Source organism: Mastacembelus armatus, chromosome 9 (assembly GCF_900324485.2).
Source record: "Mastacembelus armatus chromosome 9, fMasArm1.2, whole genome shotgun sequence".
Classification (NCBI taxonomy): domain Eukaryota; kingdom Metazoa; phylum Chordata; class Actinopteri; order Synbranchiformes; family Mastacembelidae; genus Mastacembelus; species Mastacembelus armatus.
In genome coordinates this window covers 24,163,329-24,186,910 of record NC_046641.1, presented here as the reverse complement: position 1 = coordinate 24,186,910, position 23,582 = coordinate 24,163,329, and the positions used below count along the sequence as shown (strand labels likewise).

The window sequence follows — 23,582 nt, the reverse complement described above, 5'->3', positions numbered from 1 at the left end:
TTTATACCAACACACAACACACACATTCATACCTTTCTATCGGATTACGACAACCAGACGTAGAACGCTATTTCTAGTCAGTGTTATAAAAAAGAAACCAACAAATGCAACTTTTCTTCTTAAATGTTTTGGTTATTTTCTTACCAAAACAGATTTTGAAACTCTGGCCTATGAGAGGGGTCCTCCATAGTCCACCAGAAGTATATTCTTTCATTGGGGCCCAATTCTCCAGTGGCACACAAGCTTCTTATATCATTCATGTTTATAATTCATGTGTTTTACTGTTTTATAACATTTCTGCAGCTTTTGGAAAATTGATTTTGGCGTCCAGTCCAGTTCTGTCTGCAGGTTTTAGTTCACTGTGCTCACTCAGTTCTTTACAAAATAGATTCAAGTCCTGTGTCATCGAGGACCTTTGTCGCTTTCTCATCTTTTCAAGTGTCCTCTCTGGCTCTTTCTCTCTTTTGGTCTCGAGTTGGATGCGCCAGGACGCGTGCCAAAGTTTTGTGCGTAATGGAGACCAATCCGTCCGCTCGTCTTCTCCTTCCTCCTCCTCTCTGCCGTGTTCTCGCCATGCTGGGATGTCTCGAGAGTCCAGAGAGGAGGAGGAGGAGGAGATAGAGAGAGACAGATGACAATAAAACGTTTGAGTCATCATGTGAGGGGACGATACGCTCACCAGCTCTTGGATGGATGGACAGTTAGACAGGGAGAGAGAGAGAGGCCCAGAGAGAGACAGAGGACAAGAGAGAGCTGGTGTCCATTACATTACTCACAGGTCTTTGCCGTGCGTCCTGACGCACTCGGTGCCCAGAGTTTGCCAGAGGACAACAGAGGAGTAAATGACTATTTGGATGTAACTTTCCTCAAAGTGTTTTATGTGGGCTCCAGTTTTCTGACCGGTTTCTCTGTTTGCAGGTCTGTGTGCGAACTAAATGCTGCGGCGCTGCTTCCTGGACCTGGAGCAGGTGACGGCAACCGTTTGTCTCTCGTTGCATCAGTGAAGCCTCGGACGGGTTTTATCATCTATCCGGGCGGACATGTCGGGACAGAAACCGTCCCTGAAGAGCGGCGCCTCCTCTCAAAGCCGCTTCCAGGTGGCTGTGGTGACAGAAGCATCATCCACCACTCCCGCCTCGGCCTCCACAGACGGATCCAGGGCGCAGGATGAGTCCAAAGGCCGGTCCAGGGTGGTGGGGTTCCTGGATTCGGGCGCGCTGGGCAGCGCGATGGACATCGGGCTGCCGCCTGATGTCTCCCACGAACCGGACACGACAAAGAGCGACTCGATAAGCCTCCATTCAACGGGGACGGGACACACGCATATCTCCGACTCTCACTCCAACACCTACTACATGAGGACCTTCGGGCACAACACCATAGACGCCGTGCCCAACATCGAGTTCTACCGGCAGACGGCTGCGCCTTTCGGGGAGAAGCTGACCAGACCGTCGCTGTCGGAGCTGCACGATGAACTCGATAAAGTAACGACGACACCTGTTGTTATTACAGATTTCACAGAACAATAACGCGTCACAATGATACAGAAGCATAAGAGGCACCATTATAAACACTGATGATCCAGAACTTTCACCTACATTTAAAATAAATACCACAACTTTAAAACGCATCATTATATGTAAAAGCATTAGATGTACTTAAATACATCCACAGTCTGTAAAGAATAACAGACACACATGACGCTGAGACAGGAACATTAACGTCACCAAATGGCACAAACTCTCTTGCAGGAATATTGTAGTGATAAAGCTCTTTACTGTGTATTTGACCTTATATGATCCTTTAAATACTCAACCAGCTGCACTAGTATCAGTTTTCTATAGGTGAGATTTTTAACTCTAATATGTGTTTTCCACCTGACAGTCGTCAGATCATTTCAGTAAACAGACCATGTAACGTCAAACCTTCCCTTGACTCCCACCTGACTGACCCTGGGCTCAGTGACATCTCTGGAGGCATGACCCTGACGTACATGCCCTGAGTTCTGCCTCTCATGACCCTGCAGGCTTCCCTTTCCCACTCCCACTGTGCAGACACAAGGAGCTGGGACACTGAGCAGTTACAGATGTTGGATGATGATGCTTGAGCTTTGGTTACAAACTTCAAGGATGAAATAACATAAAGTGCAGGTTAAACAAGTTTCCTCAACAACAACAACAATCAACACATAAATATCTTCAGACAGGCAGTTGGTGCTGTGAGCTTATGTGATACTATAATACTAGAATTATATTTACAATAAATTGTATTATACTTAGATGTGTCGTATATGCAACAGTATTTGGCAATGGCAGTTTTATTTCTATAGCACTATTTACTACAACCAGCTGTGAATACCCCTGCACTTCCTCCTCGTCTTAGGGATAACCAAGAGTCTCTGGTTAGAGGATCGGAGGGAACACGCTTACATTGTGCTCAATCAATAAATCAGCGATATATGATGGAGCCATACCATTTAGTGACTTATAGACAGTAAGTCAAGTTTTAAAATTACTCGGTAATGCACAGTCAGCCAGTGTAAAGACTGTAAAACCAAAGTAATATGAGTCTCAGTCAAAAGTCTAGCTGCCGCATTCTGAACCAGTTGTATTTGGGATAAAGCTGTTTGACTAACTAAGTTACAGTAATCTAATCTAGAAGTAATAAAAGCATGAATCACTGTCTCAAACTTTTGAAAAGAAGGAAAGATCTTAACTTTAGACAGGAGCCGCAACTGAAAAAAGGATGATTTCACCACAAAATGTATCTGCCTATCAAACGTCAGATGTTCATCAAATACTGCACCCAAAGTTTTCACATATTGCTTAACACATGATGATAACCCACCAAGGTTTGGACAGGGAGCATCCAAAGAATCTGAGGGTTTAAAAACAATAATTTCTGTTTTTTGCTCATTGAGGTTCAGAAAGTTTAGCGACAACCATGGGTTTGTTAAACCAGCCAGGAGAGCATCCAGTACATCTGAATTTTATAGACAGATAAACTTCTGTATCATCAGCATAACAATGGAATAATATCCCATATTTTCTAAAAATGGAACCAAACAGAAGCATTTATAAAGAAAAGAGGATGGGAACCAAAATGGATCCTTGGGGAACCCCACAGGTCAACACAGCATTACTAGAAGTAAGATCTCCTATCTTAACTGAAAAAGTGCTGTTGGTAAGATAAGATTTAAACCCCTTCAATGCACTGCATGTAATACTGGCACAATGTTCCAATCAATCAATAAGGGCAGCATGATCAACAGTATCAAATGCTGCAGTAAGATTTAAAAACACAAGAACAGCGTAGTTGCCAGTCACACGTTATAATATATCATTTAAAACCTTCAACAATGCAGTCTCAGTAGAGTGACATTTTCTGAACCCAGATCATTTCTATGTGGGAATCCCTTTAACCAGTCCTAGTTTTTCTTAACCCAGTTATATCTAGCATTTGTGTCAGAGTTCAGGTTCATATTTACCACTGTCGTCTCTTTATGTCTTCCCCTTGTTTCCGTCTTGGCTGCAATTGGCTGTCAGGAACCCTTTGAGGATGGTCTGGCTAATGGGGAGGAGCCATCAGCAGCTGAGGAGGCAGCGGCGTTGGCGGCGAAGGAGGGAAAAGGAGGAACAGTCAAGTTTGGTTGGATCAAAGGAGTCTTGGTTAGTGTTATGTGCAAGGAGAAATGTGATATTTAACATGATCCCATAAAGTAAAAGTCAGTAATCAGGGAGATAACTGCATCCTCTCTCTGGTTTTCTAACTACAAAACAAATCTGGAGACTTGTTTACTTGAATGAATCAGGTGGAAACTACCACAGCTGGAGGCTAAAGTCGATGCAGACGTATCTTAAAGTGTAACTCCACCGACAGCTGCTCGCTAACAGGAAACCTCCGGCTTCCACTGACTCCCATTCACATTGTCAGTCACCCTCTAATGACGGAGCTGGTGGTAATTTTGGAAGTTGTTGCTCCAGCAATAAGTAATAATCTTAGGGCTTATAGAAGCTTTGATGACTGACAGGTGGATCCTGGCTGCTCCCCTTAGCCCCTGGACCAGACAGACCTGGCTGCAGACAAAGATTATGACCAAGATTGTGGACTGTCAGCCTAGGTCAGAAGTTGGGTTAGAGTCAGTGTTATCGTTAACTCGAACCCTGAACCCAACACTAAACCTGCTGAATGTTAACATCTTCCACATAATACCAGCTACTTCCAGTCCAGTAGAGATCACAGGTGACTCATCTCTCAGCTACATGATACAAGTCGGGCCCTTCAGGGTTAACTGTCCTTTGTGTCTGCAGATCCGCTGCATGCTGAACATCTGGGGTGTGATGCTCTTCATCAGGATGTCCTGGATTGTCGGACAGGCGGGAATTGGTAGGTGCAGGTATCTGACTCCTCTGGGTCATGTGTCAGTTCCATTATTGTCTAAAAACTACAGAAACACAGCAGTGTTCACGTTGCTGCACTGGGCGACATGGTCCACTGATAATGAAGACCACATGTGTATTCATCCACCACTGAAAATAGTCCTCAACTAATGTACAGTTTCCTCCTTTTTCAGCAACAGTTGACAAAAATTACAGTGTCCAGCTGATTTGGAAAGTAACCGAGGCTGCTTTAAAAAGAAAACTATGTATTAGTGGAGTGTTTTTAAGGATTTAGCTCCTCAGTGAGAACCAATCATGGAGCTGAGAGCCACAAACACATTGTTTGTTTGGGGTCTTTTCAAAGTAAAAGTGATAATAATAATAATAATAAGTGAGAATAACACCCACCGCCGACTTTAACTTCACGTTTTTGTTTGTGCTTTCTGGTTTGTGTGTACCAGGACTGACCATTGCGATCATTCTGATGGCCACTCTGGTCACCACCATCACTGGCCTGTCTACCTCTGCGATAGCGACCAACGGCTTCGTACGAGGAGGTGAGGAAGCAGCTGCACATGAGCTTTTATTTTGAAAAGTTACCTGTCTGCGATTAACCCTGTTTGTCCCTGCTGTCCAGGGGGGGCGTACTACCTGATCTCCAGGAGTCTTGGGCCAGAGTTTGGTGGCTCTATTGGTCTCATCTTTGCCTTTGCCAACGCCGTGGCTGTGGCGATGTATGTCGTAGGCTTTGCAGAGACCGTGGTTGAGATGCTTAACGTGAGAAACACTCTGCTTTAAATGTCCGAGCATAAACTTGTCTGCTTGTTGAGAGGGGATGTTGATATGTTCCTGCTGTGGCTGCCGTCTGCAGGATGTCGATGCCCTGATGACTGACGAGCTAAATGACATTCGCATTGTGGGGACTCTGACTGTTATCCTGCTGCTGGGCATCTCTGTAGCTGGGATGGAGTGGGAGGCTAAGGTAGGACTGTGAAAACCAAAATATCACAGACAACAGTGAGCCCTCCAAATCCTCTGCTGACATCTCAAAGACTGGTGCATGATGCTTTTGTTTTTGCAGATGAAACTTAGATTCTCCAAATGTTTTGAGTAAGGAAATGTAAACTAGAATAACATTTCAGCTCTTGTGCACATGGTTTAGTTTTCTATAAAACATAAAAATAAATAAAACATAACATGTTTTTAACATGTACATGCACAGGACTTACATTATATTTTCTGAAGCCAAACGTCTCTGTCTCTGAGTTATGCCCCCCCCCCCCCCCGGTCTCTTTCTGTCTGTCTTTCAATCCATCAGGCTCAGATTGTCCTCCTGGTGATCCTGCTCGGAGCCATTGTGAACTACTTCCTAGGAAGCTTCATGCCAACAGAGCACAAAGAACCCAAAGGATTCTTCGGCTACCACAGTCAGTCTGCGTTCTCATTCTCCCTCCCCAAGACTAAATCCCTGGGTTCTGGTTTCTGAACTCCTCATGTCTCTGTCCTCCTCCAACAGCGGCCATCTTGTTAGAGAACCTGGTTCCAGACTTCAGAGATGAGGAAACTTTCTTCTCTGTGTTCGCCATCTTCTTCCCAGCAGCCACTGGGATTCTGGCTGGAGCCAACATCTCTGGAGACCTCACTGTGAGTTCACATCTTATATTTTAGATTAGTGCATGTGTTAGTGGTCAGCACTCTTAAAACCCAAAGTCTAGCTGAGAATCTCGTTTCTGATTTCACCTCTAGTTGAGCTCAGACACTGTCGGCGATGACGCTTTTCAGCTCAATGTGTTGATTTTTGTCACGTGTCTGTCTATAGGACCCTCAGTCTGCGATCCCTAAAGGAACCCTGCTGGCCATCCTCATCACTGGACTCACCTACGTGGCTATTGCCATCTCTGCAGGTTCATATTACACACACGAGCTTAAGTTTTTCTAGAGCTTTCTAAAACTAGTATTCATGCAGATGTTCTCCTACACAAGTTCTGTCAAATGATGATAATTTGTTAAAACGTCTGACGTTAAGATTCTGGTGCTCACATGAAATCCGAATCCTCTAATGATCAGAGCATAAATTGTGGATTTTGTCTAAACCAGTGGTTTATTAATATGAAAATGCTGTTGAGGGTAAATATCTGCCAAATGCAAATATCATATTAATCATAGATATGATCATATTTACTTTTAAACTAATATTCTACTCAGTATACAGTGATGGACAAATAAGAGGCAACAGCTGACGGGCCCAACACATAGAGGTTTTTCACAGGGTGTCATCAGGTCACAGCACCCCAGTGTTTATTGGACATGTCACCACGTTTGAGCTGGTTTGTGGGTGTCAGGTACGAGTGTTGTTCTGTAAAGAAGCTGTTCTCCTGGATGGAGGTTCAGAGAGAGCTGAGCCAGGAGAACACACACGAGACATAAATGAGAGGAGTCAACATCTGGTACATCTGTTGCATCACAATGCAGATGTCGGTAAACATGCCAGGATGGAAACGATACGGCTCATCTGTCCCTAATATGTCCAGTATGGTGGCTAAAACAATACAATGTGAGCGACGTAGGTGGTTTGAGTCCGACCACGGACCTTTGTAGCAGCAGGTTTCCTCCCTCTGTCTCTGGATCCTGTTTCCAGTGCCCCCGTTTGTGACCTGCTGACCTGACAAGACACCAGCAAATTAGGGTAAACAACAGTTTTGCAGAAATCTCACTCTGAGACCACATGAGTTAGACCTATAATGGTTGGTTTTCCTCAGGCTGAAAGAAAAGATCAACTAGAAACAGATACGGCCTAACAAGCATGTCAGTGTGTGTTTTGGCTTTCTCCTCCTGCAGGTTCCTGCATCGTGAGAGACGCAACCGGCGACGTCAACGACACGGTGAGTGACACGGTGAACTGCACCGACGCCGCCTGCACCCTGGGCTATGACTTCTCCATCTGCAAGGAGGGGGGGTGTCAGTACGGCCTGATGAATGACTTCCAGGTAACTGAACACGCTCTGTTAAAGAAATGATGTCCTTCCTCCTCATGTTATGTTGTGGGTCAAACTGCAAAAAAAACCATCAAGCACTGATCTCAGGATACGCCATGTTGAATTATATTTGTACACAAACTTAAAACATTTTAAGGCTTTGGGAAAATGTGATGGAGACTGTGTGTGTCACTACATAACATTTTATAGGCTAAAGGCTTTTGGATTATTGGTGGATTCATCTCTAGACCCATTTGTGCAGAGCTCCACGTTATGCAGCCATGATCTTAATTTCCCTGTTCCAGTGTAAGACTCAGATCTAAGTGAAATGATACCAGTGGCCTTGCTGCAACAGTCCCCTGATAACAGTCACACAACTCAACACAAACACATTGTGTTAAAAAGGCTGGACAACTTTAACTTAGAGCATCTGGTCTATTTTTGTGGTTTGGGACTTATAATCTGGGGCGCTGTCTGAAAGTGTAGCGTCTTCTGTGTGTGTGATCCAACCAGAATCTTCTTCAAATATATATTAACAATTCACCTTTTTCTTCGCCAGCGGCTGAGATCTGGCAACATGGCACTAAAAATTAGCCGTCAGACGTGGTCAAATTAGAGCCAAGGAGTCACTTGGCAAACAAACACTGTAGGAAATCAGGAGTAGACAGGTAAAAGGAAATGAGGCCATCAGGACGCTCTGTCCACACTGATGCTTTCAGCAGATATTAAGACCAAAGAATTCATGTTGATCAAAAGCAGCTCAGGAATTTGTGTTACATAAAGGCCAACACAGGCATGAGAACACCCACAGCTATTGTTTGCCTGTGGAAGCCTCCACACTGGCTGGGATGCCTGGTCAGGATACGATACTGTCCTACTGCCCTCCATCCACACACACGTCAACACACGTCAACACATTCACATTCATCTCCTGCAGTAGCAGCTTCCATCAGTTTACAAGTCCTTCCTGTGCAGACGGAGCCACGGACACTGGGTCTGGCCCCCCTGACTCATTTTGATTCATTATGAAGACACAGACTTTAATGTATGTTGACACTGCAGTCTGCACTCACACACCACCCAGGTTCATTTCATTCATTCATTCATGTGACTTCTTTAACATAATGTCATCCTCTCCTCACTTTTCTGTGACCATCTTATCTCCAAACTGTCTCTACAGTCACTGTTCATGTTTATCATATTACATTCTAAATCCTATTTCCTGTGTATATGCTGCTGTTTTACTTTATGAAAGTAGAAAAATGTGCGTGGAATAAGAAATGTTGATCTGAAATCTTGAGGATATTTGTTTTTTTGCCCAGATATGGATTTTATTCTGCTCAAACACCAAACACCTCTGGGCCCTGGGTGTGTGTTTCAGGTGTGTAGGTGACGCCTGCCTGTCGTATAAAACCCAACAGGTTCTGTTGTGGTTGTTTAGAGTGTGAATCGTGTCCAACTGCTGCTCTGATGCTGCTTCTCTGCATGAGGTCGTCGATTGGTGCACCGTGCGTGTGTGTGTGTGTGTGTGTGTGTGTGGTTGTGCGTGAGACAGACGGAGCTGTTCCCAAACAAAGTGCAGCAGTGATAATAGTGACTGTTGTTTTGAGTCACAAGGTTCTGGCTTGTTGGAGTTGGAGCAGAATGAGAGCATTGACGACATCCACCTCCACACACACACACACACATGCACACACACACACATGCACACATACACACTGACACTGGTATCTTTGACAGTCCGTGCCACAGCTACACACAGACACACTTCCTCTTGTTTTATCACGACTCTTAGGTTCTGCTCGGTAAAATCCGGAGCAGAGGAGCAGCACATGATATGAATCAGTGTAACATCTGTGTGCGTTTGCTCGTCTACACACTAACACACACCACACAATGTTTGTGGGTCCTGAGGTCTGAGAACAGATCCGCCTTCTGTCCTTCGCTTCAATCGGCAACACAAACACGTTGATTTGAGATTGTTTAGGAACAAGTAAGGATGAATGCTTCAACAGAAAGTTTCCACTTCCAGAAAAAAAAAAAAAAAAGACCTAAACTGAATCAGTACCAGCTGCACAGCTGTGGGCCCACATGAACAACCTTGGACTCTGTGGCTCAGAAACATTTAGGTGAGAATAACAAAAGTCTCCCTGTGAGAATTTCCAGCAAAACTTCACGTCCATACTTCTGCCTAATCAGACCCCTGTTAACATCCTGACCTGCAGCCCTGCTGAAGGTGACGCACATCAACACTGTCAGTTTTAGCCGTTTGGTGCCTTAGGGGAGACTCGGACCATCCTGCAGGTCAGCTTGTAGCAGCACTGGGCCCAGGACTGGGCTGGAAACCTGTGGTGTTGGGTTAGTTGTTCCCTCCACAGAGACCACAGGACTCCACCTGTCTAACTCTCACACCTGCTGTCCTGTCTGGAGACTTATGGCAGCTCTTCACACACAGACACAGTAACGTTTTCTGCCTCAGGTACAACACTAAACACACATTCATCACAAACAGGAAGCAACAACACTATTAACTACGACACCATGTCTGATATTCTAGTTCCTGTGCCCCCATTACCATGTTTGGAGGCTGCTGGAATTAACTGGATTAACTCTGACTTGACAGGATTACTACTTTAAACACGGACTGTGACTGTGTTGTGCAGGTGATGAGTCTGGTCTCGGGCTTCGGTCCTCTGATTACTGCAGGGATCTTTTCAGCCACCCTGTCCTCGGCTCTGGCCTCACTGGTCAGCGCACCCAAAGTCTTCCAGGTCAGAAACCAGCTGATTGATTGTAGCTCTGAGCCGCAGTGTTTTTAACGTCAAATCTGCCCGATTTAACACTTGATCAGTGGAATGAATGGATGAAGAAAAGCTGCTGTGATTCCAGGCTCTGTGCAAAGACAACATCTATCCAGGGCTCAGTGTGTTTGCAAAGGGTTATGGGAAAAACAACGAGCCTCTCCGTGGGTACGTCCTGACCTTCGCCATCGGCCTCGCCTTCATCCTCATTGGTAAGCTGCTCCGGCCTCACGTTCATTTTTACTCTTTGACGACTCAGCTCTGGATGTTTGACCCCGTCTTTGTCGTTCGCTAGCGGAGTTAAACATCATTGCTCCCATCATCTCCAACTTCTTCCTGGCCTCCTACGCTCTCATCAACTTCTCCGTGTTCCACGCCTCCATGGCCAACTCTCCAGGTAAACCAGCCCTGACTGGAGGCACAGTGTCACTGATTCTGCTCTGGACTGATGAGACCGACCTGGGTCCTGGTTTAGATTTGACCTTTGAGCCTTTTTGAACATGTCAAAGGAGAAAATGACGAGTTTGTCAAGTTAAATGTTGAAACTGGACATCATGTCCTCTGAAGAAGTACTGAGTTCTTTTACTGCAGTAACAGTAGAAATACCACAACATTAATGTTAACTACCTTATATACTTCTAATTTGAAGTACTTTCCATACTGTAAAGTACCAATACCTCAGAATAAAAGTACTAACTTTCCACTATGGAGAATAATGTTTGCTGGGATGTTTTGGGCCATGACTCTGTAGATCACTCTTGTTTCTGGCCACAGGGTGGCGCCCCAGCTTTAAATACTACAACATGTGGGTGTCCCTGGCCGGGGCGATCCTGTGCTGTGTGGTGATGTTTGTCATCAACTGGTGGGCGGCTCTGGTCACGCTGCTCATCATCCTCGCCCTCTACATCTACGTCAGCTACAAGAAACCAGGTGAGAACAGCAGAGTCTCACTGTGTTCTTCATCAGTGGTGATGTGGATGTTGTGAAGTCACAGATCAAACTCACATTTGACAAAATAGCCAATAAAGAAACATCTGGAAACATAATGTATATGTACATATTTTACCCAAACCCAAAGAGGTGAGCCGGGGTTCCGGCTGTTTTAATGTCCACGGTTCTTTACGTTTCCTCACATGTACCGTGGTCACTCACTTACACTGAGCGTCTGTGCTGTTTCCTGCAGATGTGAACTGGGGTTCGTCCACTCAGGCTCTGATCTACAACCAGGCTCTGACTCACTGTCTGAACCTCACCGGCGTTGAGGACCATGTTAAAAACTTCAGGTCAGCACGGTGCTTCACTTACAGTTTTATTCAGGTCTACTGATGCTGCCGACTTTGTGTTGCTTTGGATAAAAACATCCAGCAGAAGAGTTAGAGCCTCAGTAATGCTCAGCTTTGTCCAGGGTTGGAAAAGAATCTCATTATTTCCTGGTTTGGCCTGTGAAAGTCATTTTAAAACACCTTGAATGTGCTGATCTAAGCGTGTCAAGCTCATGTCTGCAGGCCGCAGTGTCTGGTGTTGGCCGGTTATCCCAACGCTCGCCCCGCTCTGCTCCAGCTCGTTCATTCCTTCACCAAGAACATCGGACTCATGGTCTGCGGCCACGTCAAGACCGTACGTACACATTCACTGCTTTAGTGAATGCTTTACTGCTCTCACACCGAAGAGGTTTCTACTGTCAGGCTCTTCTGCAGCTTCTAGATCTGCACCACCAGTCAGAGGTTTGGTCACCTCCATGTTTCCAGCTGTTGCTGATCTGTTTCAGCTCAGGTCCAGGGCTGAAGCTGAACTGGTCCAAAGTGGTAAAGTGTCAGAAAGTGAAATGTCAGAGATGCAGTGATGCTTCCTTCCATCTTTCCTGCAGCAGGAGAAGGAAATGAAGCCTTGGAAATGGAGGCAAACAGTTTACTCCAGGTGTCCCAGCTTTGGCTGAGTCCTTCCAACAAACTGTGTGTGTATAAAGACTGGGGTCCATTATTTGGACCATCCAGCCCAGCAGGAACCAGGACTGGGTCTGGCTGTTCCAATGAACAAAAGGGAGTCAGGATAATGAGGCTGTGGAACGACAGCACTGAGACACAGATGTTACAATAAACTACACACATTTTATAACAGCTGGAGAACTGAGGTGTGGCCAAACATCTGGCTGGCAGTGTGTTCCTTCGTCCTGCCAACACCTGTGCCTCCGCTCTGCCGCAGGTGTCCCGTCGGCCCAACTTTAAGGAAGTGCTGCAGGATCACGCTCGCTGTCAGCGCTGGCTCAATAAAAAACGCATCAAGGCCTTTTACACTCCTGTGTTCTCTGACAACCTGAGGCACGGGGCCCAGCTGCTCCTGCAGGTATCAACACCTGACCAACGATTCGACTCCAGACAAAATATGTGTCCTCCATCAGATGTCATAGTATCACAAGTTACCACAAGTGTGTCACATCTTTGATCTTCAGGCGGTCGGCTTGGGTCGCCTGAAGCCCAACACGCTGGTCATGGGCTTCAAGAACAACTGGAGCGATGGAGACATGAGGGACGTGGAGATTTATATCAACGCGATACAGTAAGAACCTTTTAAGAACAGCCAGTGAGATTTGAGAACAGTAGAAATACTTTGCTTCAGTATTTGGTTTGGGTTTCTTGCACCCTGAGGCCGTGAGGTTAACTGTGTGTTATGTCGCAGTGATGCCTTCGACCTGCAGTTTGGCGTGGCGATCCTCCGACTGCAGGAGGGACTGGACATCTCTCACATCCAGGGACAAGGTACGTGCCACCATTTGTGTTTCAGGCACAGAGAAACCTCCAGAATGCAGACACAGAAGTTTTTAGGCAGGCAGGTAACGTCAACTGCTCATTATTACCAGCACAGGAAAAAAACAGAGACTTACTTTGAGTCCAGGTAGAGGTGAAGGAGAATCAGAGGCTCCAAAACAGGATTCAGAGGCATGGGAAGAGGCAGGCTACAGGGAGCACCCAGATCAGGTAATCCTGCAGTGAAAGGAGCTGACCAGGCTCCTGCAGACAGGTGAGGGAGGTTAGGGAGTCAGGATAACAAGTCGTGAGAAGCAGGTGTGCAGGACAGCGCAGGAGGGAAAACCCGGGGACAGCTGGAGACTGGAAGGGGAATGACATCAGTGCAGGAAAACCTGGGGCAAAGACCGGACCAGGCCCGGGGCTGTGACTGTACATGCGTCTGTTCCCTGTTCGTCCCTGCAGATGAGCTGCTGTCATCCCAGGAGAAGCCGCCTATCGGCACTAAGGAGGTGGTGATTTCTGTCAGCCTGACAAAAGACCCTGACTCTGACTCCTGTCCTTCAAAAACCACCAGCAACCAGAGCAGTCCACTCATCGGCAGAGGTGGGTCCAGTATTCTCAGCTTCCATATCGGGGCTGCTTCTGGTTTTCTTGCTCTGTTCTTAATCCCTGCCAAGGACCAGTCCAGGACAGGTGCATTGAGCTGGTTTCTATGAGCTTCCGGCTTTTGTGCTAAGCTAAGCTAAACACATATGCTGGACCAGAGGGATGAAACTGATCCATCTTCTCATACAAGTGTTTATGTACCTGAACTGACCCCGTTTTCATACTGTTTCATGTTTTGTGGCGTTGCTTTCTGCAGACACCAAGTCCCCCCTGAGCCTGACCGACCAGCGCCTGCTGGAGAGCAGCCAGCAGTTCAAGAAGAAACAGGGCAAAGGAACCATAGATGTGTGGTGGCTGTTTGATGACGGAGGTCAGATAATAATAAAGACAATAAAGTGATAAAACCACTGGTCTCTGCTCAGTAACATTTGTCTGTGCCCGTCTGCAGGCCTGACCCTGCTGATTCCCTACCTGCTGACCAACAGGAGTAAATGGGGCGACTGCAGGATCCGTGTTTTCATTGGCGGTAAAATCAACCGCATCGACCACGACCGCCGAGTGTGAGTTTGATCTCATTCGCGCTTTAGGACAAATCTTTTCCTGCTATAAACCCATGAGCACAGGTGAGGATAAAGAATATCTCCCCCCTCGAGTTGATGCCTCTGCCTGTTCCCCCAGGATGGCCACGCTGCTCAGCAGGTTCCGGATAGACTTCTCTGACATCAACGTCCTCGGAGACATCAACACCAAACCCAAGAAGCACAAGTACGACCTCGGGGGGCTTCAGCCTTTTCCTTTAGCTCAGTTTAATTTATTCTATTTAGTTTTGTCCAGTAGTGACGCTGTGAAGGGGGTCATGTCAGAAATCGACTGAGAACATTTTTTTTAGAAACCCTGTTGCCGAATTATTTTGAAAATGTGTTAAAAAGCAGATGTGTTGCTGTATTTTCAGTAAGCTGACGTTTAAGGAGCTGATCGAGCCGTACAGGCTGAAGGAGGACGACATGGAGCAGGAGGCTGCCGAGCGGCTGAAGGCCCAGGAGCCCTGGAGGATCACTGACAACGAGCTGGAGCTCTACAAGGCCAAGGTAGACCCAGGTCCTGGCTGTCAGCTGGTGAGGCCGCACAGCTCACTTTTGTGTTAACGTGCCGTTTGTGACTTTCAGACCAACCGTCAGATCAGACTGAACGAGCTGCTGAAGGAGCACTCCAGCACCGCCAAACTCATCGTCATGTAAGAGTTTTCCCCCCACAGCTGGAAGACACCTGTAAAAAAAATACATTTAACTTTAGTTTCCTGCTCCACCTGGTTCCAGGTGTATATTTAAAGCACTTTGGACACAAGTAACAGTAAATGACAGACTTTATTTTGTTGATTTCCTGTGCAGTAATTTGAATAAACTCTGCACAGATGGTTTGTTTTCTAATTCAGTTTTCACTCACACTAGAGAAACGTGACTTTAGCACCGTGACTGATGGTTTCTTCTTGCTCTGGGTGTGCAGGAGCATGCCGTTGGCCCGGAAGGGAACAGTGTCCAGCGCCCTCTACATGTGCTGGCTGGAAACGCTGTCCAAAGACCTGCCGCCTCTGCTGCTGGTCCGAGGAAACCACCAGAGTGTCCTCACCTTCTACTCGTAGTGTCGGCACAGAGACACCTGCTGTGCGTTGGCCACTCCACTTACAGGAACAGCAGCGCCACCAAACTTCAGTTTGTTCCTGCGGTGAAAAAGGATCATTTGGTGTTTCCATGGTCTCCTTAACAAACTAACATTAGATCCTTTACCTTTAACAGTAACAAGCTGTATATTCTGTGGCTGCTGTGGCTTTTATGTGAATGACAGTAACTACAGTTAATATTAACTTATTTCGCCCAGGTGGAGTTGATCTGTAATCAGAGACTCAGACTGTTTGTTGGTGTTCAGTTGCTTTGTTCCACTGGCTTTAAAACTGTGAGAGACTCTGGTAACATTATTTTGTACATGATTTTATTAAAATATTAACTAAACCACATGTTTCCATTGGGTGTATTTATTTTTTTACATATTATTTATGTCTTGTTCTTTGGATCACAGGAGGAAAACGCATTTAAACTTGATGATCAACCAGAAAAAACAAAGTGTTAAAAAACTGATGAAACAGAATGTGCAGAATATTTCATTTGGTGAATTACCGTAATGTTTAGAAACGCTCAGACCCGCTTGGTGAAGTTTGTGAACAGAACCTGAAAGGTGCGTTCACAGCAACATCGTGCTCTGTTTTTCTCAGTGTTCACACTGGCTGGTGTTTTTAGTAAAGTTTGTTTGTTTATTTATTTATTACGTTCATCGGTAAATCTGAGCTAGAACCGGAACATAAGAAGCCCCTGCAAAATAAAATGTGCTGCATTCAAAGGCTCCTTGAATAAAAAAACATAACATTATTAACAAAATCAATGATTGCAATGGTCCAGAAATTCAGAGAAAGACAGGAACAAATAAAGGAAAAATAAACAGAGTAGATAGCGAGAAAGGAAACAATCTAAAACAAAAAAGTTGGATATTATGTTGGTAACGGCGAGAAATACGACAGTGTGAGGAGTTCCTGAAGGCAGCACAGGGCGGTTGCGGCTCTTGAACGCAGCTCGTCACACAAACCGTTTCCTGCACCGAACCCAAGGTGAGTCCAGTTTTCTCACGTTTAAGGTTCTGTCACTGACATTGGTTCCCCCCGGAGCAGAGTCCGGATCAGGGATCCGGATACAGCTGATCAGAGCTGGACAGTAACGAAGGACATTAACTGTGTTTAGATCCCATTCTGAGGTATTAGTACTTTATATCTGAGTATTTCCATGTTGTGCAGTATGGAAAGTACTTCAAATTAGAAGTATATAAGGTAGTTAACATCAGCTACCCAGCGGTATATAAAGTACTTCAAATTAGAAGTATATAAGGTAGTTAATGTCAGCTACCCAGCGGTATATAAAGTACTTCAAATCAGAAGTATATAAGGTAGTTAACGTCAGCTACCCAGCGGTATATAAAGTACTTCAAATTAGAAGTATATAAGGTAGTTAACGTCAGCTACCCAGCGGTATATAAAGTACTTCAAATTAGAAGTATATAAGGTAGTTAACGTCAGCTACCCAGCGGTATATAAAGTACTTCAAATTAGAAGTATATAAGGTAGTTAACGTCAGCTACCCAGCGGTATATAAAGTACTTCAAATTAGAAGTATATAAGGTAGTTAACGTCAGCTACCCAGCGGTATATAAAGTACTTCAAATTAGAAGTACATAAGGTAGTTAACGTCAGCTACCCAGCGGTATATAAAGTACTTCAAATTAGAAGTACATAAGGTAGTTAACGTCAGCTACCCAGCGGTATATAAAGTACTTCAAATTAGAAGTATATAAGGTAGTTAACGTCAGCTACCCAGCGGTATATAAAGTACTTCAAATTAGAAGTATATAAGGTAGTTAACGTCAGCTACCCAGCGGTATATAAAGTACTTCAAATTAGAAGTATATAAGGTAGTTAACGTCAGCTACCCAGCGGTATATAAAGTACTTCAAATTAGAAGTATATAAGGTAGTTAACGTCAGCTACCCAGCGGTATATAAAGTACTTCAAATTAGAAGTACATAAGGTAGTTAACGTCAGCTACCCAGCGGTATATAAAGTACTTCAAATTAGAAGTACATAAGGTAGTTAACGTCAGCTACCCAGCGGTATATAAAGTACTTCAAATTAGAAGTATATAAGGTAGTTAACGTCAGCTACCCAGCGGTATATAAAGTACTTCAAATTAGAAGTATATAAGGTAGTTAACGTCAGCTACCCAGCGGTATATAAAGTACTTCAAATTAGAAGTATATAAGGTAGTTAACGTCAGCTACCCAGCGGTATATAAAGTACTTCAAATTAGAAGTATATAAGGTAGTTAACCTCAGCTACCCAGCGGTATATAAAGTACTTCAAATTAGAAGTATATAAGGTAGTTAACGTCAGGTACCCAGCGGTATATAAAGTACTTCAAATCAGAAGTATATAAGGTAGTTAACCTCAGCTACCCAGCGGTATATAAAGTACTTCAAATCAGAAGTATATAAGGTAGTTAACCTCAGCTACCCAGCGGTATATAAAGTACTTCAAATCAGAAGTATATAAGGTAGTTAACCTCAGCTACCCAGCGGTATATAAAGTACTTCAAATCAGAAGTATATAAGGTAGTTAACCTCAGCTACCCAGCGGTATATAAAGTACTTCAAATCAGAAGTATATAAGGTAGTTAACCTCAGCTACCCAGCGGTATATAAAGTACTTCAAATCAGAAGTATATAAGGTAGTTAACCTCAGCTACCCAGCGGTATATAAAGTACTTCAAATCAGAAGTATATAAGGTAGTTAACGTCAGCTACCCAGCGGTATATAAAGTACTTCAAATTAGAAGTATATAAGGTAGTTAACGTCAGCTACCCAGCGGTATATAAAGTACTTCAAATTAGAAGTATATAAGGTAGTTAACATCAGCTACCCAGCGGTATATAAAGTACTTCAAATTAGAAGTATATAAGGTAGTTAACATCAGCTACCCAGCAGTATATAAAGTACTTCAAATTAGAAGTACATAAGGTAGTTAACATCAGCTTAAAGTGATCAACACAATAATCATCAATAATTAGAATCCAATAATATCAGATCCATTCATGTGAAATGGGCCATTCTGCACAACAAGTACTTTTACTTTAGATACTTCACAAACATTTGGTTGGTGGTACTTTTGGATATTTACTGCAGTAAGATTTGAAATGCAGGATTTTTACACCACATCATTTTATTTTTGAAAACACAAAAACCACTTATAGACCTGTCACGTCTGGACTACATGACCCCAAAAGGCTAAATACTGTTTCTTATTTGTGAAAATACAAAACAGGCTATTTCACCTGAGTGTACTCGGGGATCACTAAGGCCCTGCTCATCTCATGAGGTTGCATCAGTATCTACTGTACGTTTACACACATTAGAATAGATGAGTAATAAACCCACCTGTTGTCATTGGTCCCAGCTGGTCACGTTGTCACTATCCAGGCGGCCAGAATGACGAGCCTGCAGCTCAGTGCCAAGGAGGAGACGCTGGAGAAGTTTCTGGATGCTGCAGCCAGAGGAGATCTCACCCAGGTGTCCAGGCTGCTGGCCCACGTCCCCTCGCTCATCAACCAGGCGGGATACAGCGGCTGGACGGCGCTGATGCTCGTCGCTCGTAACGGACACTACCATGTGGTGGAGGCTTTGTTGGCACATGGGTGGGCAGAACTAAGATGAAGGCAAATGGAAGCAATAGTAGACTCAGGATGTTATTTCTTCTTATTATGGCAGGTCTAAAAGGTGGCTGTAAAATGTTGACATTTTTGATCCATCTTTGGAGGGTGTGATACCTAGGAAAGATGCAAGTGTACATTACTGACCAGTAGGGGGCGACTAAGAACATCCTTTATCATTACAGTTTGTTTTTTAAATTGGGGCTAGTGATATAAATTTGGTGTCACCTGAACCTCATGCCTTTATCAATAAGACTCCAGTGTTAGTGTGTCAATAAAGTATCTCGGGTGTCAAAAACTACACCTCTGGGTTGATGGGCTCTTGATACCTCTTGATACCTCTTCTCTGTTTTTGATCTTTAGCTGTGACAAATTCTCTGTGAACAGTTCGTCACAAACCGCCTACGATATCGCCAAGTTCTGGGGACACCGGCACATCTCCAACCTGCTGGCCCAAACAGACGATGCCTGCCAGCGGATCCTGCCGGGCTCCGAGCTCAGACAGCAGGAAAACTACTTCAGCAGAGGGACACTGGACCGGCTGAGTGGGAAAAGGACAGACAAAGCTTGGTTGGAGGCCAAACAAACTGAACCAGACACAGTCTACCTCCTGTTCTCCAACCTTAGTCCTATGGTCAGCAGCTCCCAGGACGGTGACACTATAGAGGTACGTGGCTGAAGTGTTTTTGAGATTGATTCTAAACAACACTTTTAAATCCCCAAGCTTTAGTCCTAAAAAGGTGTAGTTCAAGAGAAAAAGTCCAAAGACTTGAGGAGTCTTGTTTGTGACTGAGACCACAGTCTGTATGTATGTTAGATGGTTTTCTGGCTTTAAATGGTTAAAGCCAGTTTTTGAACAGCTTTAGCAGTGGGAATGGTCAAAACAGTAAAATATCACATCATCTGCATAAAGACGTAGGTTTGAATTGGTCACAGAGGAGGAAACCATAATATAAGAAACCAAAGAAGAAAAACATCAGTAGGTGTTGGATGATTACAGGATCAGTTCACTGGTCAACATTTAAACTTTGTTCTAAATCAATGAACACTTGGACAGACTATCATTAATGGTGCTGCAGTGGTGTAATGTTATATCCCTAACAGCATCATTCAGAAGTCGTCCTCAGTCAGAAACCAGAGACACACAAATCTGTTCTGAATGAAAAACCTGCAGGACTAAATATACAAATACAGAAATCCTCAGAAACGTTTGTCTAATGATTGTGACTGACTAACAGGGGGAGACCAAGCTGTGTCGGTTCACATACGAGGCAGTTAAAGACCTTGTCCAGAAACCAGCGACTGTGCTCATCTTCCTCGGAGTGGAGAAAACAACCAAGCCTACTACCTCCTCCTCCTCCTCCTCCTCTCAGACAGAGGTGGGTCTCCGGGAGCCTCCCGCCTGGTTTGCCTTCAGCTCAGATGAAGATGCAGCTGAACTTCTGAAACGCTGCAGGGAAAAGAACTGCTCCTTCCCAAAAATCCCCAACAGAGACCTGCTGAAACTCAGTGAGGAAGAGGCTGGTGAGGAAGACTTTTTATACGAATCTTTGTTCTCAGGTCTTCAATACAGCAACAAATTTTTATATGACGCCTAAAATTGATTGAATGCTTTGTTCCCTGCAGGTGTGGTCGCTCAGGCACGGTCGGTGTTGGCCTGGCACAGCCGGTACAGCTTCTGTCCAACATGCGGTAGCAGCACCAAGCTGGAGGACGGAGGATACAAGAGGAGCTGCCTGAAGTCTGACTGCAGGAGCCTGCAGGGGGTTCACAACACCTGCTACCCACGAGTCGGTAAGAGCTTGACCCCCGCCTGCCCTGGAGTAAGTACTGCTAACAGTATTGACAGCTTCTCTGTCTCGCTTGTGTTTTCAGACCCAGTGGTCATCATGTTGGTGATCCACCCTGATGGAAACCAATGTTTACTGGGACGGAAGAGGAACTTCCCGGTCGGCATGTTTTCCTGTCTGGCTGGATTCATAGAGCCTGGTAACAAATAAACACCATGTTGCATCAGGGTTCAGATGAAATAACAAAATAATAATAATAGCTGGATATCTTAATAAAAGAAACACCAAAACCAAGCTGGGTTCAAAAATTTGAGTTATAGTAAAATTAACTAATAAAATGTGCTTGATCTCCTACATTTAGTATTTACTGTAATTATGTCTTGTCTAAGTGAATGTTTATTTCCAAAATATTGGATCATCATTTATTCCCTTACATTGAAGACTGTTCTAAAGATTTTACTCCTGCTCTGGGGAACAAGAGGCTGCCTACACGAGCCAAAGAACCATCTTTCACAGAAGGTTTTTACAGACCAGCGGGTCCTTTGTTTTGAGGATCTCGTCTTATTAAATGTGTTTTATTGATTTGTCTTAGTCCAGCCAGTGTAAGATGTGAGGAATGAATAGGACGAGAAAGGAATCAAGGAGACATGAGGTGTTCTTGTCTCCCATCTGTCATGTGACATACCACCAGTTGATTTCCAATAAAGCGGCATGTCAGTCACTTCAGTGAAGGCTGGTTCCTTGTGTCCTCGCATCCAAGCAGGATCCTTGATCCTCAGAGCAGGAATAAGAGCTTCGGGATGGTCTTTAAGGTGGCAGACCAGAATGACTCTCAGGCTGAATGAGGATCAATCCTTTAAGAGAACGTCCACAGTATCCTCCTCCTCTCCCTGCAGGGGAGACGATCGAGGAGGCGGTGAGGAGGGAGGTGGAGGAAGAGAGCGGCGTGAAGGTCGGACTGGTTCAGTACGTCTCCTGCCAGCCATGGCCAATGCCCTCCAACCTCATGATTGGCTGCCTCGCGATTGCCGTGTCGACCGACATCAGGGTGGATGAGAACGAGATCGAGGAGGCTCGGTGGTTTCCACGGCAACAAGTACTACTTCCAGTACTACCATAAATTTAACTAAAAAAATGAGGCTTAGTTTTGCTTTTTCTAATTTCATCGGTGATGACTCATTTTAAACGTCAAGAGAGCCACAGCAACTTCTCTTATCAACCTGGATTCATGCTTATTTTGTGTCATTGTGGTCACTAAATACTGATCATCTCTCTGTGCAGCAGAGTTCCTGATCACCTGGTTAGCAGGTAGTTTTTGTGACTAAATCACAGAGAAATGGTTCTGAAACAACAAAGCACTGACTATATTAAAGCAGAGAGAGGGAGGACAGCTGAGGTTTACTGTTATCAGTTTTCTGACTAAAAGAGAACGAAACTATGAGCCTTAGTGAGCTCAGAGATCTTTACAAACACAATGTGGACACACACAGAAGATTCATTTGTCTTTGTTCTTCAGGTGATTGATTCTTTATTCAGAGGAGTCTGTCCGACCTTCACCGTCCCTCCCAGACAGACCATCGCCCACCAGCTGATCAGACACTGGATCGGCATGTACTCAAACCTTTAGCACCTCCGGGAGGTCAGAAAAACCAGCAGCCGCCTGACCTGTTGCCGCTATAACAAACAGGCTGTCAGGTTGTACAGGTTTGATCTTACACTTGTGGATCACAAAAGGCAACAGTTTGGACACATGGAAGTGCACCCTGATCAGCTACTGTACCACACATATACTGTAGAAAACTGTATTTGCCTCAGTGAAGTAGCCATATCAAAGTTATAATTATCCCAGAGACCTAAAGCAGAACACTAACAAGACTTTAATGTTAAAGCATCATTTTAAAGATGTAAAAATCAATATTAAAAAAAATAAACTTCTAATTTTACAAAGTGTCTGAAAATGTATGTGAATGTCTGCCTGCCTAGAGACATGCAGGGTCTGCCCTAACATCGGCATCAGCCCTAACATCAGCCCTAACATCAGCCCTAACATCAGCATCAACCCTAACATCAGCCCTAACATCGGCATCAGCCCTAACATCAACATCAGCCCTAACATCAGCCCTAACATCAGCATCAACCCTAACATCAGCCCTAACATCAACATCAGCCCTAACATCAGCCCTAACATCAACATCAACCCTAACATCAGCCCTAACATCGGCATCAGCCCTAACATCAGCCCTAACATCGGCATCAACCCTAACATCAGCCCTAACATCAACATCAACCCTAACATCAGCCCTAACATCGGCATCAGCCCTAACATCGGCATCAGCCCTAACATCAGCATCAACCCTAACATCAGCCCTAACATCAACATCAGCCCTAACATCAGCATCAACCCTAACATCAGCCCTAACATCAACATCAACCCTAACATCAGCCCTAACATCGGCATCAACCCTAACATCAGCCCTAACATCGGCATCAGCCCTAACATCAGCCCTAACATCGGCATCAACCCTAACATCAGCCCTAACATCGGCATCAGCCCTAACATCAGCCCTAACATCGGCATCAACCCTAACATCAGCCCTAACATCGGCATCAACCCTAACATCAGCCCTAACATCGGCATCAGCCCTAACATCGGCATCAGCCCTAACATCGGCATCAGCCCTAACATCAGCCCTAACATCGGCATCAGCCCTAACATCAGCCCTAACATCAACATCAACATCAACCCTAACATCAGCCCTAACATCGGCATCAGCCCTAACATCAGCCCTAACATCAGCCCTAACATCGGCATCAGCCCTAACATCAGCCCTAACATCGGCATCAGCCCTAACATCGGCATCAGCCCTAACATCAGCATCAGCCCTAACATTTGCATCAGCATCAGCCCTAACATTGGCATCAACCCTAACATCAGCCCTAACATCAGCCCTAACATCAACATCAACCCTAACATCAGCCCTAA

At 44.9% G+C, this 23,582-nt stretch overlaps 2 protein-coding genes across 3 annotated transcripts; both read left to right on the top strand.

The window, feature by feature from the left end:
* Window positions 1-667: 667 nt before the first annotated feature.
* LOC113138969 (solute carrier family 12 member 2) lies at window positions 668-15,446 on the top strand. The gene is made up of 27 exons (XM_026321881.1): window positions 668-838; window positions 919-1,484; window positions 3,546-3,668; window positions 4,311-4,386; window positions 4,841-4,936; window positions 5,017-5,156; window positions 5,251-5,361; window positions 5,698-5,806; window positions 5,896-6,023; window positions 6,199-6,283; window positions 7,218-7,366; window positions 10,018-10,125; window positions 10,244-10,367; window positions 10,451-10,552; window positions 10,930-11,085; window positions 11,339-11,438; window positions 11,661-11,772; window positions 12,358-12,498; window positions 12,605-12,711; window positions 12,832-12,911; window positions 13,365-13,505; window positions 13,765-13,878; window positions 13,957-14,068; window positions 14,187-14,273; window positions 14,461-14,596; window positions 14,675-14,742; window positions 15,012-15,446. Exons 2-27 carry the CDS (start codon window positions 1,041-1,043, stop codon window positions 15,145-15,147), a joined length of 3,285 nt encoding a protein of 1,094 aa, XP_026177666.1. The 5' UTR covers window positions 668-838; window positions 919-1,040; the 3' UTR covers window positions 15,148-15,446.
* A 645-nt stretch (window positions 15,447-16,091) lies between these two features.
* On the top strand, window positions 16,092-22,719 carry nudt12 (nudix (nucleoside diphosphate linked moiety X)-type motif 12). 2 transcript variants are annotated; one of them, XM_026320660.2, is made up of 8 exons: window positions 16,092-16,164; window positions 18,557-18,794; window positions 19,173-19,476; window positions 20,048-20,333; window positions 20,436-20,603; window positions 20,685-20,798; window positions 21,496-21,695; window positions 22,116-22,719. In XM_026320660.2, exons 2-8 carry the CDS (start codon window positions 18,589-18,591, stop codon window positions 22,224-22,226), a joined length of 1,389 nt encoding a protein of 462 aa, XP_026176445.1. In that variant the 5' UTR covers window positions 16,092-16,164; window positions 18,557-18,588; the 3' UTR covers window positions 22,227-22,719. The 2 variants fall into 2 exon arrangements, with proteins under 2 accessions (XP_026176445.1, XP_026176446.1); XM_026320661.2 differs by lacking the exon at window positions 16,092-16,164 and adding an exon at window positions 16,198-16,307.
* The last annotated feature ends 863 nt before the right edge of the window (window positions 22,720-23,582 follow it).

Coding starts and splice junctions, on each gene's coding strand:
- LOC113138969 (XM_026321881.1), top strand. CDS start 1,041: ATGTCGGGACAGAAACCGTCCCTGAAGAGCGGCGCCTCCTCTCAAAGC. Junction 4,937..5,016: donor CAACGGCTTCGTACGAGGAG/GTGAGGAAGCAG, acceptor CCTGCTGTCCAG/GGGGGGCGTACTACCTGATC. Junction 10,553..10,929: donor CTCCATGGCCAACTCTCCAG/GTAAACCAGCCC, acceptor TTCTGGCCACAG/GGTGGCGCCCCAGCTTTAAA.
- nudt12 (XM_026320660.2), top strand. CDS start 18,589: ATGACGAGCCTGCAGCTCAGTGCCAAGGAGGAGACGCTGGAGAAGTTT. Junction 18,795..19,172: donor GAGGCTTTGTTGGCACATGG/GTGGGCAGAACT, acceptor TTTGATCTTTAG/CTGTGACAAATTCTCTGTGA. Junction 20,799..21,495: donor GGCTGGATTCATAGAGCCTG/GTAACAAATAAA, acceptor CTCTCCCTGCAG/GGGAGACGATCGAGGAGGCG.